This window comes from Miniopterus schreibersii (assembly GCF_964146895.1).
Source record: "Miniopterus schreibersii genome assembly, chromosome: 5".
NCBI classification, from domain to species: Eukaryota; Metazoa; Chordata; class Mammalia; order Chiroptera; family Miniopteridae; genus Miniopterus; species Miniopterus schreibersii.
In genome coordinates, this window is record NC_138106.1 from 37010168 (window position 1) to 37026715 (window position 16548).

At 40.9% G+C, this 16548-nt stretch overlaps 2 protein-coding genes across 4 annotated transcripts in view; one reads left to right on the top strand and one right to left on the bottom strand.

Annotated features, from left to right (window-relative positions):
* LIPH (lipase H) overlaps window positions 1–12340 on the bottom strand; it is a 41980-nt gene extending 29640 nt beyond the window's left edge. The window contains exon 1 of one of the 2 annotated variants that reach the window (XM_081137671.1): window positions 12256–12340. Coding sequence is in view for 1 of the 2 variants with exons in the window: in XM_081137670.1 (XP_080993796.1) it covers window positions 2892–2940 (49 nt within the window). In the remaining variant the exon portion in view is untranslated. Of the gene's footprint in view, window positions 1–2891; window positions 3027–12255 lie in introns of those variants that run through there. The other variant, XM_081137670.1, reaches the window with a different exon arrangement.
* A 125-nt stretch (window positions 12341–12465) lies between these two features.
* Window positions 12466–16548, top strand: part of SENP2 (SUMO specific peptidase 2) — a 29525-nt gene continuing 25442 nt past the window's right edge. The window contains exons 1-2 of one of the 2 annotated variants that reach the window (XM_081138389.1): window positions 12466–12784; window positions 15030–15085. In XM_081138389.1, coding sequence (XP_080994515.1) covers window positions 12684–12784; window positions 15030–15085 — 157 coding nt within the window. In that variant the 5' untranslated portion in view covers window positions 12466–12683. The remainder of the gene's footprint in view (window positions 12785–15029; window positions 15086–16548) is intronic. The other variant, XM_081138390.1, reaches the window with a different exon arrangement.

The window sequence follows — 16548 nt, forward strand, 5'->3', positions numbered from 1 at the left end:
CACACTCAGTTTGACCAAGGCTGAGAGATGCTTGGTGCAGTCTGCTGCGCGCTGGGAGCGAGCGCAGGCCAGCGTCGGGCACAGGCTCCCCACGCTGGTAGATGGAGCCGGGATGTTTCCAGTAACCCACCCTGAGCGCACTGTTATGCTTGCCTGACAACACTTTTCTGAAGGAATTTCCCAATGTCCCAGAAATAAAAATCTCTTTAGGCAAGAAAGTTTGCCTTGGAGAAATTAGAAAATGAGTCGGATTCCTTTTTTTTTTAAGAGGTTAGAAGGGGGAGGTGACATGTCTCTGCCATGAAATTCTAGTTAATTTTTTAAATATGAAAAGTAACTCAATGTATATTTTTATGCAGAGGACCACCCGAATTCAGTATGAAAAACCTGGCCTGAGCTAGACTGGGAAGGGTTCAGAGCTGACCGGGGAAGAGCTCTTGTTTCTCCCCAGCTCCCCTCCCCCGGGGCAGAGACGGGCAGGAAGCTTTGGGCAAAATGCCCTCTTGGTTGGGAAGATATCTCGGCTGTAACCCCAGGCTTATATTTCTTTAAGACACAGCTTAGAAACAAATCAGATGCCAGGTTTCTCCGCTTTCATCTCTTAATCATGTGCGAAGTATGCGTATTCACACCCACTCCCTCACTCACCTCTGTGTTAGAGAAGGATGAGTCACACATGCAGAATTATAAATCGTTTGGAGAGGATTTCTAGTATCCTAGAAAATAATTCTCTGTGTTTGGCACTAAGTTGTTTTCTCTAGGAAAATGTCTACCTAACTTTACGCAAGTTACCATAGGCCAAAATACTGATGACAGAGTAACTTTAAAAAATACTTATGACAACAGCCTTAATTTAAAACAATATTTATCAGCCTGTGTTCCTTGGGCCACCTGTTGCTGAAAACCCTTGAGGGTTTATTAAAAATGCATATTCCAGGATCTCACAACAGACCCCCTGAGTCTGGATCTCTGGGGGTAGAGTCTCCATGTTTTTAATGAATTTTCCAGGTGATTCTGGTATGCACTAGAGTTTGCCTTGTACACTGGTAAGATTATGGTAAACATTCCCATGATTTCACAGAGGTTGGAACAACAAAACAAAAATCGCCCGAAGTGAATGACTTGTAACCTTAGGATTTCTGAATCACATCCTAACACTTGCTAATTTTTGGACTGCAAGGAAAACAAGGCAAAAGCAAAAAGTGATTAATAATTTCTGCTTTCGGATGCATGTTGTTTAATACCCTCCCCCATGAAAGTTCCAAGTTCAAGACTTCTCAGTATCTGCTTTTGCAGATACTGAGAAGTCTAGATTTAGCTTACAGGCATAATTAAGTTTTTCCCTTCTAGCTACAGAAGTTTATTGAGGTGTGTACTCTGTCTGCTCAGCCTATCATGCAGCAGTGAGTCTTCTAGAATAAATTCAAAAGAAGACTTTACTAATGAGGAAACATTACGTATAAAGGCAAGTCACAAAACAATTAAGTTGTTGCTTTGTAAATAGAGATCTATAAGGGGAGACTGGAAGAAGGAACCACACATCATTAGGTTTTTGTGTTACGGTTAGTCTCCTCTCCGCTCAAGCTACTCTTACATTTATGTTCATTTTTAAAACAAAACAAAAAATGATAAACAAACTTTAAAATGTTGACTTCTCGGTTAAAATATCACCACTAGTAAAATTTTAACTTACTATTAAATCAGCTTCAAAAGTACAAAGTAAGCCCCGGCCAGGTAGCTCAGTTGGTTAGAGCCTTGTCCCAATACACCAAGGCTGCAGGTTTGATACCGGCTCAGGGCATATACAAGAATCAGCCAATGAATGCGCGAATGAGTGGAACAACAAATAGATACTTCCCTCTCTCTCTCCCCCTCTCTAAAATTAATTTTAAAAAATAAATTTAAAAAAGCTCAAAAACTAAGAAAAAATTATTTCTTGACCCAGCAATTTCACTAGCACTATATCTGAAAAAACCAAAAACACTAATTCAAAAGACTATATGCACCGCTAAGCTTCAGAATTATTTTAAAGGCTACCTTTTTTAAAAAGCAGGTGTACCATACTTGATCCATTCCTGTATGTAGGTACACTTCTGCTGTATCTAGTTTCAAGTTTTTCTAAAGAACAGAATCATCTTTATATAGAAGTTCTTTTTCTTTTAAAAGATATTTCTCTAGAATAAATTCCCAGCAATGGTCTTGCTACTTCAAAGGGCGTGAACATTTTTAGGGGTCCTAATATATAACATACTGTCCTTCAAAACAATTGTACCACATTACCATAACCTATGTGAAAAAGAACTGGGTTCCTAAAAAGACTGAGAGGTGTTGAATTTTTTAAAAAGCTTTTCACGTCATTTATGTTACTGTTTTAATTTTTATTTCTTAATTATGATTAATAATTTTTAAGCTATCAATATGCCAAACACCATTCTAAGGGGTTTACATATATAAAAATTATGTTTTTCTGTAAGAACAATTTAAATAAACTTTTAACACATAAAAGCTATAAAAGCCTACCCTCTATATATCAGATCTTCTAATAAAATAAAGTTTAAAATTTCCAAAAAATAATCTTATTTTATAGAGGTGGAAAGGCACAGAAAAATTTAACTATGAAGAAAAGAACATTCTTTTAAATTTCCAATATATTTAATTTTTGACCCTGAGAAGAAAAAGTTAATCCAAAGGAATAAGAGTTTCTTTTATTACTGAGAAAAAAGTAATTTTTTTTCAGAATTAGAAATTTATTTAATCCATATCTTTTCTTAAAAATGATTGAATGAAACTTAAAAAGTCCATTAAGGAAGTGGGATGATAAAATACAAAATGACATTAATACCAGTAATATTTTTTAAATAATTAAGGAAATGATTCCACAAATGACCCACCTGATCTCACCAAGCACATCAAACTGATGAAGACGTATAATCTCAGCATATGGAAACGAGCGAGTGTGTTGCATTCACAAGAAGGATTTCCTTCCCAGAGCCTTGGAGTTTCAACTGAGGGCTTTGCCCCGGGAGAGCTCAGATAACTAACCCAGAGGTGTGGTGACAACAGGAAGTTCCCGAGGCACTGCAGGCAGGTCCCAACCCTTTCACCATAGTTGACTCCTCCTCTTTTCAATGAAAGGTCGAGTATGTTTCTACCTTACACAATTTTATGCATATCTTAATGTTATAATACATATTTGCAGAATGACGAGTTGAAAATAGTTTCATTCTTTGTGGGCGGTTTATTAGTCGTTTGGCTTGGTGTGTTGAAATCAAGTGTGATTTCAGATATTTTCCTCTCCTGTTCTTGTGAATGAAACCAACCCAGTCAGTGTTCTGTTGGCCTGTGTATACAAAACTACTTTTTATGTTAGTTCACACACTCATTCCTCATAGGACAGTCTTTAGATTTTATTAAGAGCATTTCATTAAGTCCAATTATATACTTACATTTGCCAAAATATGCTTCAGATTAAAGGAAACCTTTTTATGTTATTATATATCTTTATTTTTATTTCTTCTTATTCAAAGTTCCCATCTAGCTATTAGTTCCTCTCCTCCTCCTCCACCTCCTCCTCCTGTTCTTCCTTCTTGTAAAAGAAAAGTAAATGCAAAGACTTTATAGGGAACTATGCCAGAATCCATCCACCTCAGTGTTGGAAGTAACTAAACGTGTGCTTTATAGCTACAAGGTATTTTAATTCTCTTTCTGGTGGAGAGCTTCTGGTGGAGCTCTTACACTACTCAGACTTCTGGTGGTCTGATGAGCTTCAAAATAAATAAAGACAGAAACAATTTAAGAACACATTTTTATCCAAAGCAGCAGGCAAAAGCCACTAGTCACTTAGCACTGTCCATCTGAAGCATGTGTTTATGAAGTAAGAGCATCTCTGATCTAAGTTTATCAGTTCTCAGCACCCCAATTTGCAGGGGATTCCTTACAGGAAATAGATTGTAGCAATGCTTCCCAAGCAATCAGTATATCAGAATTACCTGGGGGAGCTTTAAAAATATTGTGTATATTTCTATGTCACATCTCAGACCTAATGAATGCCAAGACTTTCTAGCACTGGTCAACTGACCTGGTTTCAAATCCCACCACTTCCAATCACTAGCTGTGTGGCCTAAAGGCAAAGATTTAAGTTCTCTCAGTCTCAGTGTTCTCAACTGTAAAATGGAGATAATAAAATCACACATCTCACAGGGGTATTATATGGAGTAAATGAAAGTTCTTAGCATTGTATCTACTACCAAGGTAAATGCATTCACCATTTGGTAACTATTGTTTTTACCTAACTGGCCACACAATCCGCACCTTTCCCTTCTCTCGAAAGGTGGGCTACACAATACCAGCAGAGGGATCTGGTGGAGAATCTCTGAGGGATTTTAGGAATGGAGAGCTGTTTACAGCAGTGGTATTTCAGGTTCATGACTTTAGTCAGCACTTTAGTCTATTTTTTGTGTTTTTTCTGCTGCTTGGAGAAGTAAATCGGGGATACATAAATAGGAAACCCCAACAGGTGACCTGCTAGTGACTTTACTTTTCCATTGCAAAAAGCTTTACTAATTTGGAAACAACTGCCCTTGGGAACAAATGGAGAATTGTTTCCCATTCTCTTAGGAGCCGGTTATGGAATGCATTGCTCCCTGTTGGATCAGTGTCCTTGCCTGATAAATATTTGTTGAGTGCCTATCAGTTTTAGTACCATGCCAAGAGTTTATCTACACAGAGCCAATGTACATTTTCCTGGAAACTAGCCAATTATAGGAATAAAAATAATTTCCGTGGGGGGCTTTGTATTACTTTTAACATAGTTGTGTTACTATTAATAATTTTCCCACTGGTGGGCATAGAAGATTCCCTTAACTTCCTAGTCCATGCTCCTTCCTACCTCCATCATTCAAAACAGCATAAGAATAAATGGGAAACCCATCCCTTCTTTTTTGTGTTAGTGAGAAATTTCAACTATTAAAAAAAAATTTCAAAGGACGAGAGAGGGGAGAGGAAGGGAGGACATGAGAATGGGTGTGACTATAAAGAAGTAGCACAAGGAATCTTTGAGAAGTGGGTTGGTTCTATCTCTCTCTTTTTTTTAACCTTCACCCAAGGATATTTTTTTCCATTGCTTTTCAGAGAGAGTGGAAGAGGGGGAGAGAGAGAGGAAAAAACCCCACATCCATGTGAGAGTGGAAATTGATTGGCTGCCTCTTGCAAGACCCCTACTGGGATCGAGCCTGAAACCCAAGCATGTGCCCTGACCAGGAATTGAACCTGCAAACTTTTGGTGCACGGGACAATGCTCAACCAACTGAGCCGCACCAGCCAGGGCTGGCTTTTTTAAAAAAGCCTAAAAATCACTTGTGACAGAGAGCAGGGTAGAAAGAAGCAGGCAAGTTTCCAAGAGCAGGAAAAACAGGTATGGAAGTGTGATGGAACCAAGGAGAGGTGTTTTCTAACTCTCATTGGCTTCCGCAGTCAGGAAAGGTGACCTATGTCCCCTCCTGCCCAGGTCTAGGGATCCGAGCTGGTAAATGATTCACTGTAACATCCTTTTGTCTTCTCAGCTGCATGCATGACCCTGCCGTCTCTCAGCTATGGTCCAAGTTTGGGAGATAAGTCTGTTTCCTTGATTCGCATTCTGCAAGGAGATCCGGGTAACTTTCCCCAAATCAATGTGTTTGTTTCATTTATCATCCCTTCATTTATTGAACATTTCTTGAGCTTCCATTTTTAAAAATAATAAGGAAAAAATAGGAGATGACTCCTTCCTCCAAGGACACAGACACATTAATGAGAAGAAGAAGAAGAAGAATAGAGAGATATGGATACACGTTCCATAGGAGAACTGAGGAGGAAGCAGTGAGACGCTGGGATCCACTGGAGGGAGGAGCCACTGGAAAAGCTTCACATAGGAGGTGCGTTTTGATCTGGGTTTCAAAGACTAGGTAGGAGTTTGTGAGGTGAAGAAGGTGGAAGAAAAGTATTCCAGGCAGAAGGAACAGACTTGGAGGCATAAAAGAAGTGTGGAATGAGAGTTTGACATGTATAAGTAGGGAAACGATAAAGTTATTTGAAGACAGGCTGTAAAGAACTTTGTATGTCATGCTTAGGATATTGGGTTTCATCTTCAAGGTAGTGGGAACCTGACTTTTTTCTTGTTCACTTAGTTATATGTTAGGCTGACCAGTCACAAGTATATTCGTGTTTCTGTGTCTGAACGTTGCTGACCAGTCACGAGATAACCGGTGTCTGTACTTACATTAATTTAAGTAATTTAAGGTCTGAAAGCAATGTAGAGTTTTAAGAGTGGAGAAGTAGCCAGCTGCATGGGCGAGTTCTGGCTTGAAATAGTTGGTCAGCAAAGTGTTAGTGTTAGTATATTACTATTATGTAATAATACAAATAAATAGAATAAATAATATAATAATATGTAATAAATGACATAAATATATAAGGTAATATACTTATGTTAACTTAACATTATTATGTGAATAATTTTGGGGGCTTGTTTATTACAAAACAAGGAAAATATCTGCATACTACTTTTTGGGCCTAAGAAGTATTTTTGTCCTAGAAACCATGACTTCCTTACAAACACTATCAAACAAAATCAATGCAAGCCCAATGCTTTCAGTAACTGCTTGTATTCAGAGTGTTGCACAGAACATCTCGAGGAGAGACTGCTTTAGCAAGGTCACTGGAAGGCAAAGGCAAAATTCTTTTACTTACTAAAAGTTCTAAAAAAAATTGTTGTGAGCAAGGGACCATCCCCAAAGAAGTCACTCACACATGTTTGTATCTTTCCACAATGCCAGGTTTTTTAAGGGAGACCTCCCAATAAGCCAATAGAGTCACACGCAGCTTACACATAGAGAGGGGGACCTTAAGTGATAGAAGCGAGCAGAGGGAGCATCGGGCGCTAAGTCCCTGTCACTGGCAGCATCTGCAAGTGGAGAGGCTGGCTTTGGTCTCCAGCCAGTGCCCACAGTGACAGCACAGTTCCGGTGGAGTGGAAGTCTGGCCGGGCTCTGAGCATAACCCAGGATACAGCCAAACCTGAGCACTGGGTGGTCGGAGCTCTGAGTTCTTACAGCCCACAAGGGGTGGAGGTGCCACTCATATGTGTGTCCAGATGAGTCTTTATCCAAGCATCCACACTTGGGGTTTCGGGCATTTCAAGCCCACCCCCCTCAAGGGCATTCCCTTTACATCCCGTTACCTCAGTCTTGACATAGCACTTGACATAACTCATTGCTGGCAGTGACTCCATATTGGATTGTCAACAAAAATTTCGGGGGATCGAGCAGAGCAATATTTAATGTCCATCAGTACCATGCATTTTAGATTTATTTGAATCTTAAGCTGTTGTTTTAAAATCGTTATTAGAACAAGATTTCTGTTTTTACTTTAACTTAGCTGGTTTCCCAATTGTTTTCATGGGAATTCTGTACTTTCACTAGACAATTATTCCCTGGAGCATGCACAGAGTTGTCTGTAACAAGCAACTATAGGAAAAACTCACCCCTGTAATTTGGAAGGTCTATCCTTGTGACTTCTGCCTTGGGCCCCCATCTGGAACTGTTACAGGGAAACCCTGGGGAGGGGCCTCTGGCTGCCTGTCGCCGTATCCAATTCAGTGGAGGCAGGGTTGACTCACATAAGGTATTTATTGAGAAGGCTGGCCAACCAAGAAGACATGGAGCATACAAGCATCCAAAACCTGTCTTAGGGAGTGGCCTTGAGGGACAGGGTTATATAGGGCAAACTAAGGCTGTGAATGGAATGTAGCTACGTGCAGTCCTGGAAGTCATTCTTTTGATCTTGGTTGTCTGGCGATGTCTTGATAAGTTGATATCTTAACCCACTGTTCACAGCTGCGCCACCTACTTAATTGCTTCAGTCCGGGATCAAGGGGAGTGCAGGGTGCAAAGGTCTAGGAGAAAGAAGCCTAAGGAAAAAAACCTTAAATTCCTGCTTACGTAAGTATATGTGTTCTACAATTTTATAAGTAATATAATTATATTTCAGATTAATTCAGGTACTCAATCTTTAGAAATTATAAGTGCGCCTGTCAGAACCATCATTAACCATTTGAGGGTGAAGGAGACCAAAAGTTTTATCTTTTGGGATAATTGATTTTTAAACTGGTAATTAAGAAAAGACTCAGAAAGAATCTTTGACACTCTCCTCTTTCCTATCTACGAGATTCAGAGGGAAAGACCTACTCCAGAAAGGGAATCTTAGGATGTTTGCCTTAGTAGCCTAATTTGAATTAGTGTGGTGGATGGGAGGGCATCAAACAGGGGCCTGTTTACTAGATTACCCCATGTCATTGTTTCTGGGTTGCCTAGCAAAAATTTACCTGCCTTGAACATATGTTCAGCTCTTCCTTGACTACCTGTGAATCTCCCATTCTCACTTTTGAAATCTCATATCCCTACCCCCTACTTTTATACTTTGCAAAATGACACATACACACAATTTTACCTCACTGTCTTTGGAATTTTAATGCTTATGTGAATTCCCCGTGTGTGTATATTAAAAATTTTACTTTCTCCTGTTAATCTGTCTTTGGTAATCTGATTATTAGCCCAGCTAGAGGAATGTAGAAGGAGGAAAAGGAATCTTTTCTTTTAGCCCCTACAAGGCGTTCCTGCTGTCTAACTCAGCAGGAACTTTTTCACCTGGTGGCATCCTCCTCTTCTGGCTGCACCTTAGTTTCAGCTGCTCCCCAAGATACTTGTCTCCCTTTTTGACATTCTCCCTAGGGCTGTCCAAAGAAAAATTTAGGGTAGCTCGTATTTAAGTCAGACCACTGCTACCAGAACCCCAATGTTTTTCCTTGGGTGTGCCTGCCTGCATGCGCTGGCCCAAAGAAATGCATGAGCAGGAGTTTGCAGTGTAGAAAAAAAGTTTAATATTGAATTGGCCAATGTGGAGATGGGAAGCTATGCTCTAAAGACCTGACTCCCCGATAGCGTGTAGGTTACAGATTATACAGGACAAAATCACAAAACACTGTGGGTTACTGGAGTTTGGGGTAGTGCTGGGAGCTAATTGGTCCAAGGTAAGGTAAGGGTAATAAATCATTTCTCAGGTCTTGAAGACAGCTCTGAGATCCTTTCAAGCATCCTTCTGGCCAGGGGGAACTGAAATATAACTTAGGTCAAGACGTTACAGTATCTTTAGCTTGCCAGATGTCCAGACCTTGTAACTATTACTCAGGTCTCAGCTACTGCATTCTGCTGTCTTGGGGGTTGCTGATTATCTGGGGGAAAGACTAAGTCTTTGAGGGGTATAGAGAGAGACAGGGATATGATTTCTAGGGCTAAGATTTAAAACTAAATTTAATCAAAGTCATAAGGACCCTCAGTTTTACCACTGCAAACAAACTTCCAGAATTTGGTGAAAACCAACCCCGCCTATTTTAGTGATTCAGTAATAACAGAAAACCATAAATCTAATTTATAAATTTACTGTCCTTACTAAATAAGAACAACAGCAATATAAATTTACCTTCCTTAACAACAACAAAAGGCAACAAAACAACTGCAAAAAGACAAAGAGAGATCACCTTGAAAATAGCATAGAAGAGGGACAGGGTAGAAAAGAAGGTGGCTATTTCAGTGGTGTGAGAAATGAGCAGGCCCTGAATGACAGCAGCTCTTTCTTTGGGTTTGGAGAGGGGAAAAGGGGAGGTCTGAGAAAAATGTAGGATGTAGAATTGGCAAGTTTATTAGACATGAGAAGGGAGGACGGGTAAGGAAACGTTAAGTACTTAGCTATGCTGGGCCTATGTAAACACATTTAATCAGCCCACAGATCTGAAAAGCAGGTTTGATTAAGCTTAGGTAAGGCCTGGCGCTAGCTATTATGTCACCACATGAGGCAGGCCAAGTCATTTGTAGTTAGTGTGAGCAAATTTTATAATAAAATCTAGGACAAGAAAGAGCTGTACTTGCTTTTGGACAATAGGGCTAAGGTTATTATTAAGACAGATTAAGATCAAAGTTACATTATAAGGAGGACACGTTTTTCTTGAGTGGCAGAGAAGTTGGTTCACAGAAGGAAATCAATCTTCAGGGTGGTGAATTATGTTAGATTTTAGGTACATTAGGATGAAACCAACATCTCATCTATGGCCTCCTTCCCCTTTCCATCAGATGGCCCACAACTCCATTCCGACATGGGTCAGCAAAAAAGAGAGTTGAGGGGAAGTCTTTTAACACTCCGAGAATGAAGACAAAGGAAATATTTGCAAGACTAAGGACTGGGCTAGGGGGCTGGGTCTACACTGTTCGTGGAGGGGAAGCAGAGTTTGAGGAAGATGGGGGTTGGGGCTTGGAAAGGCTTGGAGGAGAGGATCTCAGCCAGAGGAGCACGAGCATCTTTTTGGAAGCCTGCAGCCACTGTTTAGGATACCCGGCGAAAACTTAAGCAATGAGGTTGTGCCCCTCAGGCAGTACAAGGGTTTAAATGATCCAAACCAAGGGCAGAAATCACACTGTCCTTGTTACTCTATATGGCTTTGGGATTCTCCTCTGGCCCCCCAGTGAAGAGTTTCTGGGTCCGGGAATAGCTGTGGCAGTGGGGGGGTTGGGGTTAAGGAAAATCTCATTCCTTGACCAATGCATGCACAGTGGCTTATGCCCCTACTGTGGACGACAGGACGGCAAAGGCATCAACTGGCAGACAAGACCCAGGCGGGAGCCATGGTAAGGTTGAGTCCCCTCCTTTTATCTGTTTCTGAGGCCAACTAGAGACATTAAGAGGCCACAAAGGGCATGTACAGTTTCTGGGGGCGCAGAGGGGGCGGGGGCTGCCACACTCAGGAGTTATTGTTTGCTGATGAATCCCAGGAACTCAGACTGAGGTTTTCCACTTTTCATGCTGGTTCACCGACATTTCAGTATTGGGTGTGCAGGTGCTATTGAGGCAGAAAAAGAAAAAACAAATGTGGTGTTGTGCTACAGTGCTCTGAGACTTGATGCTGGTATTTCTTAAATCTTGGTGGCCAGAACATGCGAGAAGCTGCTATTCTAAAACTTGCAGTTTTCTGATATATTTTTTTAATCCTCACCTGAGGATATGTTTTTTTTAATTGCTTTTTTTAGAGGGAGGAAGGGGGAGAGAGGGAGAGACAGAGAGAGAGACAGAAAAAGAGAGAGACATTGATGTGAGAGAAAAACGTCCATTGGTTACCTCCCGTACGCACCCCGACCGGGGATCGAACCTGCAACCTAGGTATGTGCCCAGACCGGACTAGGAATCAAATCTGCAACATTTTGGTGTACGGGAAGGCAATGGGCTATAGATGCTATACTTGCAACAGCCACTTCTAAGTCTTCTAGGCTTTGTAACTCTATTACAGTATTCTCAAACTTTCAGTGACATCTTGATGTTAGCTGTGTACAGGAACTGCCCCTGCCCCCAAGCCAGAGTGATGGTAGACGTAGCTGGGTAGCTAGTGGTTTTGCAGCAGAATTCCAGAATACTATTTATTGAACAAAGTATGAGGTTGTACTGGGGAGTGTCTGTGTTGAAGTTATAGCAAGTCTGGAAATCTGGCCTTAACTGAATCACAGGTAAGGGTCTGGGATGGATTGGTGGGGCATGAAAACCTTTGAAGATACCCAGCACTCTTGGGGGGGGGGGCACACTAGGTTTTCTATCACTGAATAGGGTAGGACTTTTATTGTTATTGATAATTAACCAGAAATGTGACCTCTAGATCCCAGAAAGTAATTAGCAGCACTGCTTACCAGCCTAGAGGAGGAGACTAGTAGGAACTAACAGGCCACAGGTACCTTTTAATTCTTAAGCTTCTGTGCAGCCTCCCTGGAGTTCTGCCCTTCCCTTTCCCTGTAGCGCGTTTTCCTTCCTCTGGCTCCTTGCACTCTGCATACACCTTTATCACAGCGGCCGGCTGTCTCGTAATTTGTAATCTCGTCTCTCCTAGTAGACCTCTAGGGCGGGGACTGGCGCTGGTTCTCAGACCCCGGTTCAAATTCCAGCTCTGCCACTAGATAGTTTTATCACCTCAGGCAAATTACTTAATCGCTCTATGCCTCGATTTCCTTATTTATTAAAAATGGGCACAGGGCTCTCCATTGCCTGCGGTTGCTGGGAGAAATGAAGGTGACAGTTCCCGTCAAGTACAAGGTACAAGCAAAATAAAGGGCTCCTCCTAGCACGGTAAACATCTGTACATTAACCTGACCTACGTTTGTTTTGTGTGCTCAAGCGTTTACCGAGTACCTTCTGTATTTCGGGCCCTCGGAGCGCGCTCCCCGGTGGTGCAGCCTCACGTGTAGCCTGTGGGCCCTGTCCCGCGGGCCGTCTCAGGATTGGCTCGGCAAGGGAAAGCCCCACCCACAGTCCTTTCGCTCTTATTAATGATTGGGCCTGGGCAGTCCCGCAGGAGGTGGGGTCCTAGGGTGCGCGTGCGCAGATTGACGACGAAGATGCCTTCCGGTCGGGAGGGAGGAGGTGACGTCGAGAGCGGTGGCGGGCGGGGTCCTCCTGTAGCCCTGGGGACGTTGTATCTGTGGGCCTTCAGATCGCGTCACAAGTCAGCGACTGAACCTTGGCTGTGGTGGCTGAGGCGGCGAAGGCGGCAGCGGCGGCGACAGCTCTGGGGTTTGCGTCTCGGGGTGTGTCGGCCGCCGCTGCTGCTTCGGCTTGGTATGTACAAATGGCTGGTTAGGATTCTCGGCACCATTTTCCGCTTCTGTGACCGGCCGGTGCCCCCTGCCCGGGCCCTCCTGAAAAGGCGGCGCTCGAACAGGTGAGAGGAGAGGGGGTAGAGTGCTGGCCTGTTTGTCCCCCTCCCCCACCCCGGGTCTGGCTGAGAACGCCGATCCGGCCAGGCAGGACCCGGCTCAGCCCCGACGCAGCCCAGGCGCGTAGCTGGGCCGAGGCACTAGAGGTGCTGGTCGCGGGTGCCCTGGTGACGTAGTTGCTTCCTCCACCCTGTGCTGATGCCGCTCCTGAGGATGGAAGGAAGCTGGTTGTCTTTGGAGCGGCAGGTGATGGTTAGGATCGTTGATGTTCTTGTCCGAGTCCACGCTGTTTCCAGTCAACAAATGGGGCTTTATCATATTTTGCCGCTTTTAGATTGAAAACTGTTTGTTTTGGCTCACTGTTTACAAAGCACACTGCCAAGTGTCATCTGTGGGCAATAAGTGCAGTTCAGGAAAGTGAGATTGGTATCTTGCCCGAGGCCGTTTTGACTGAAAGTACTGTTCTCTTAGCACCGAGACAGCAGCTGTCTTGTTCTGAAACAGCTGTCCAACCGTGTGTGTGTGTGTTTGGGGAGAGAGGTAGGGAGAGTGGTTCTTAGCTTTAGAATTAGTATTATGGGGGAGAGGGGGAGAAGTACTTCATTCCTTTAAAAAGATCACTAATCTGTACTCTTAAGTTAAAATTTTGGGGAAACTAAAAGCTGTTTTTACCTAGCATTTACCCCTTGGTTTGTCCCATTTCATAGTGTATGCTCCTTTGCCTAAGAATTGACTAGAGAATAAAATACCATAACAATTCTATACCCCTCCCCCCCAGCTTTTAGTGATCGTGTGTCACTTTTTAAAAATTTTTTATTAAGCCTCAAGATCATTGAAAGGTGGTTTCTTGGAGTTTGAGAGAACAAGATGATTAATACAGGAATCTGAGGATACAGGTCATTGATGAAATAGACTGTTGGCTAAATTCCATTATGTGTTCCAGAGGGGTCAAGGTTTCAACTTATTATTCCTTTATACCTTTTTGTAGGGTTGATACAAGAATCATTTGAGAACATTTTGTAAAGTGCCTAGCATGATGCTTAATATATATGGGTAACATTTGTTTATTCTACTCAGAGGGCCTTGTGAAGAGGTTAGTGCATGATAGGCACTTGGTATATATTTATTAAATAAGGGAATGTTAATTTGCTCTCCCCTGTTCTCTCTCTTTTTACTATGAATCCCTGCTAGTCAGGAAAACAATGGGTTGGAGAGGAAAAGCCTATTCTTTACTGCACATCCTTAATCTAATGCAAGTCTTCTCAGTGTAAGCCTTTTTTTTTTTCCAGTCAAAATGATGCCAGGAGGTCTAGTTCATTACTTGTTAAAGTAATGAACTGAATGGTGTTCTCCTGGGATTTATTGTGTTCATTTTTTGTAAATATGATCAGTCACACTCATCTTTAGAAAGATGATTAGTAGGGTACCATGAACCTTTAACATTGTTGAGGTATAGGTCCGATAACTTTTCTGAATTTTCAAATTCTTCATTATCACTGTAATTTGTTTCCATGAAAAAAAAAAGCAGTTAAATATAGTAGCTTATCTGGCTAAGAACTGTCTTTCAAGGCTTCTTACATTGTCTACTTCTACCTGAGGTAGAAAATGATTTGGGGTAGTGCTGTTGTTTTTAAGTTATTTCTGTAGGGAAGAAGGAAAGAACTAGTCCTGAGTTCTTACCTATGTTCATTTTCTAGCTAAGTTATTTCTGGCCAGTTTCAAGTTTGTACTTGAGCCAGATTATAGATTCTACATGATAGGTAGTTTTGGGTCTCTCTCAAATAGCTGAAACCATAGTGTTTAGTCCTACTATGGAGTAGCATTCTCTCTTTTTTATGTTTATTTTTTATTTTTTTATTGATTTTAGCAGGAGAGGAAAGGACAGGGAGAGAGAAACATTGATGAGAGAAACAGCCTTCGGCTGCCTCCTGCATACCCCTTCCTGGGGATTGAGCCCAAAACCTAGCCATGTGCCCTGACCAGGAATCAAACCAGTGACCTATTGGGGCATGGGATGATATTCAACCAACTGAGCCGCAACAGCCAGGGCGAGTAGCATTCTCTTTTAAAACATCAGTTAGATCTCATTTTATTTCAGAGTCGATGGAGGGAGGTATGTCGTATAAACACTATAAATGCTAAGTTTATAGAAATAGATATGTGCGTATATATAAATGCATTTGTGTATATATGTGTGTGTGTGTGTGTGTGTATGTATATATTTATTTCCCTCTTTTCTCTTTTTTTCAGCACTCTGTTTTCTGCAGTGGACACTGATGAAATACCGGCCAAAAGACCAAGATTAGGTATTGAATATTAATTTTAAAAATTAGTGTTTTAATAGGAAAACTATATGCATGTAACAGAATTCAAAAGGTAAAAAGCATTTGCAGTGAAAAGTAAATCTCTTTCCCATCCCTTTTCTACTCAGTTGTCTTTTCTGGAGGTAACCACTGTTATCAGGGAGTTAATTGTCTTTCTAGTAGATAAGCCTGTAGGTTGAATATACATTTTTTTACAGCTTTTTAAAAATATATTCATTATAAAATTCTAAATCTTCCTATAAAGAAAAGTGGCTTTTTAAATTTGAGGAGAAAACATTGTAAAAACTACTTCAAACTGAGTCATCTTTTTCAGATAGCTGTGTGAACTAATCTAATGTGTTGCCCCAAATTGTTTACTTCTCTATAATCTGAAGGGCTACATATCATTTGATGGAAGAAAATAAAATTAGAGTAAAGGACACTGGCACAATGGGATAATCTAACAACATTTTCTTCTTTCTTAGAAATGCATGTGAATGTGGATCTACTTTTAAATGTGGTAGTTAAGAGTGGACACATCTGTGTTAAGATTTCGTTTAAATCTAATGAGTACTTACTGAGCATGTCTTACTGCTAAGTAGTTTCTTAGGTTCTACAGGAAATATAAAAATGAGTAAGACAGGATCTCTATTTTTAAAAACTTTACACTTGTAAGAATATATATGATTATATAGTAGGGGATGTAAGAGAAGTACATAAATAATACCAGTGTCAATGAGGACATGATAAATGAAATAAGAAGGGTAGTAACAAAATACTGTCCAGTTTTTAGCTGGTTAAGAGTCTCAGTGAATATTTGGTGAAGGAGCTAGTATGTGAGATAGTTCTTGAAGGATGGATAGGATATCAGCAGAGAGCAATAGAAAGGAAAAGCTTTCTGGGTAGAAGGAATAGTATTAGAAAGTTGTGTAGTTCAAAAACTAGTGAATAACTTAGGAAAAAAGTTGATAAGAGAGAAATAGTCAAATTGTGGAGGACTTTGAATGCCAGGACTATCCAAATTCATTAGGATGTATTTCCCAAAGCACAGGATAGATATCAGTTAGGAAATGATTTTAGGAGGTACAATGTTCATAATATTTAATAATTTTAAATTATGTTTTATACAAAAATTGTATTCTTTTCAGTTACTTTAAATTTCTGATTATTTTAAGCAGAAAAATGTTGATTAAATGCTTAGTTGTGTCTTCACTACTTGTCTAAAACAGTTGACCTTTGAGCAACATGGGGGTTATGGGAATCGACCCCCCCACAAATTAATAAATGCATGTATAACTTTTGACTCCCCCAAAATTTAACTAATAGGCTCATGTTGACTGGAAGCCTTACCAATAAATAGTCGATTAACATGTATTTTGTAATAGTCGATTAACATATATTATATACTGTAGTCTTACAATAAAGTAAGCTAGAAAAAAATGTTAAGAAAATCATAAGGAAAATAC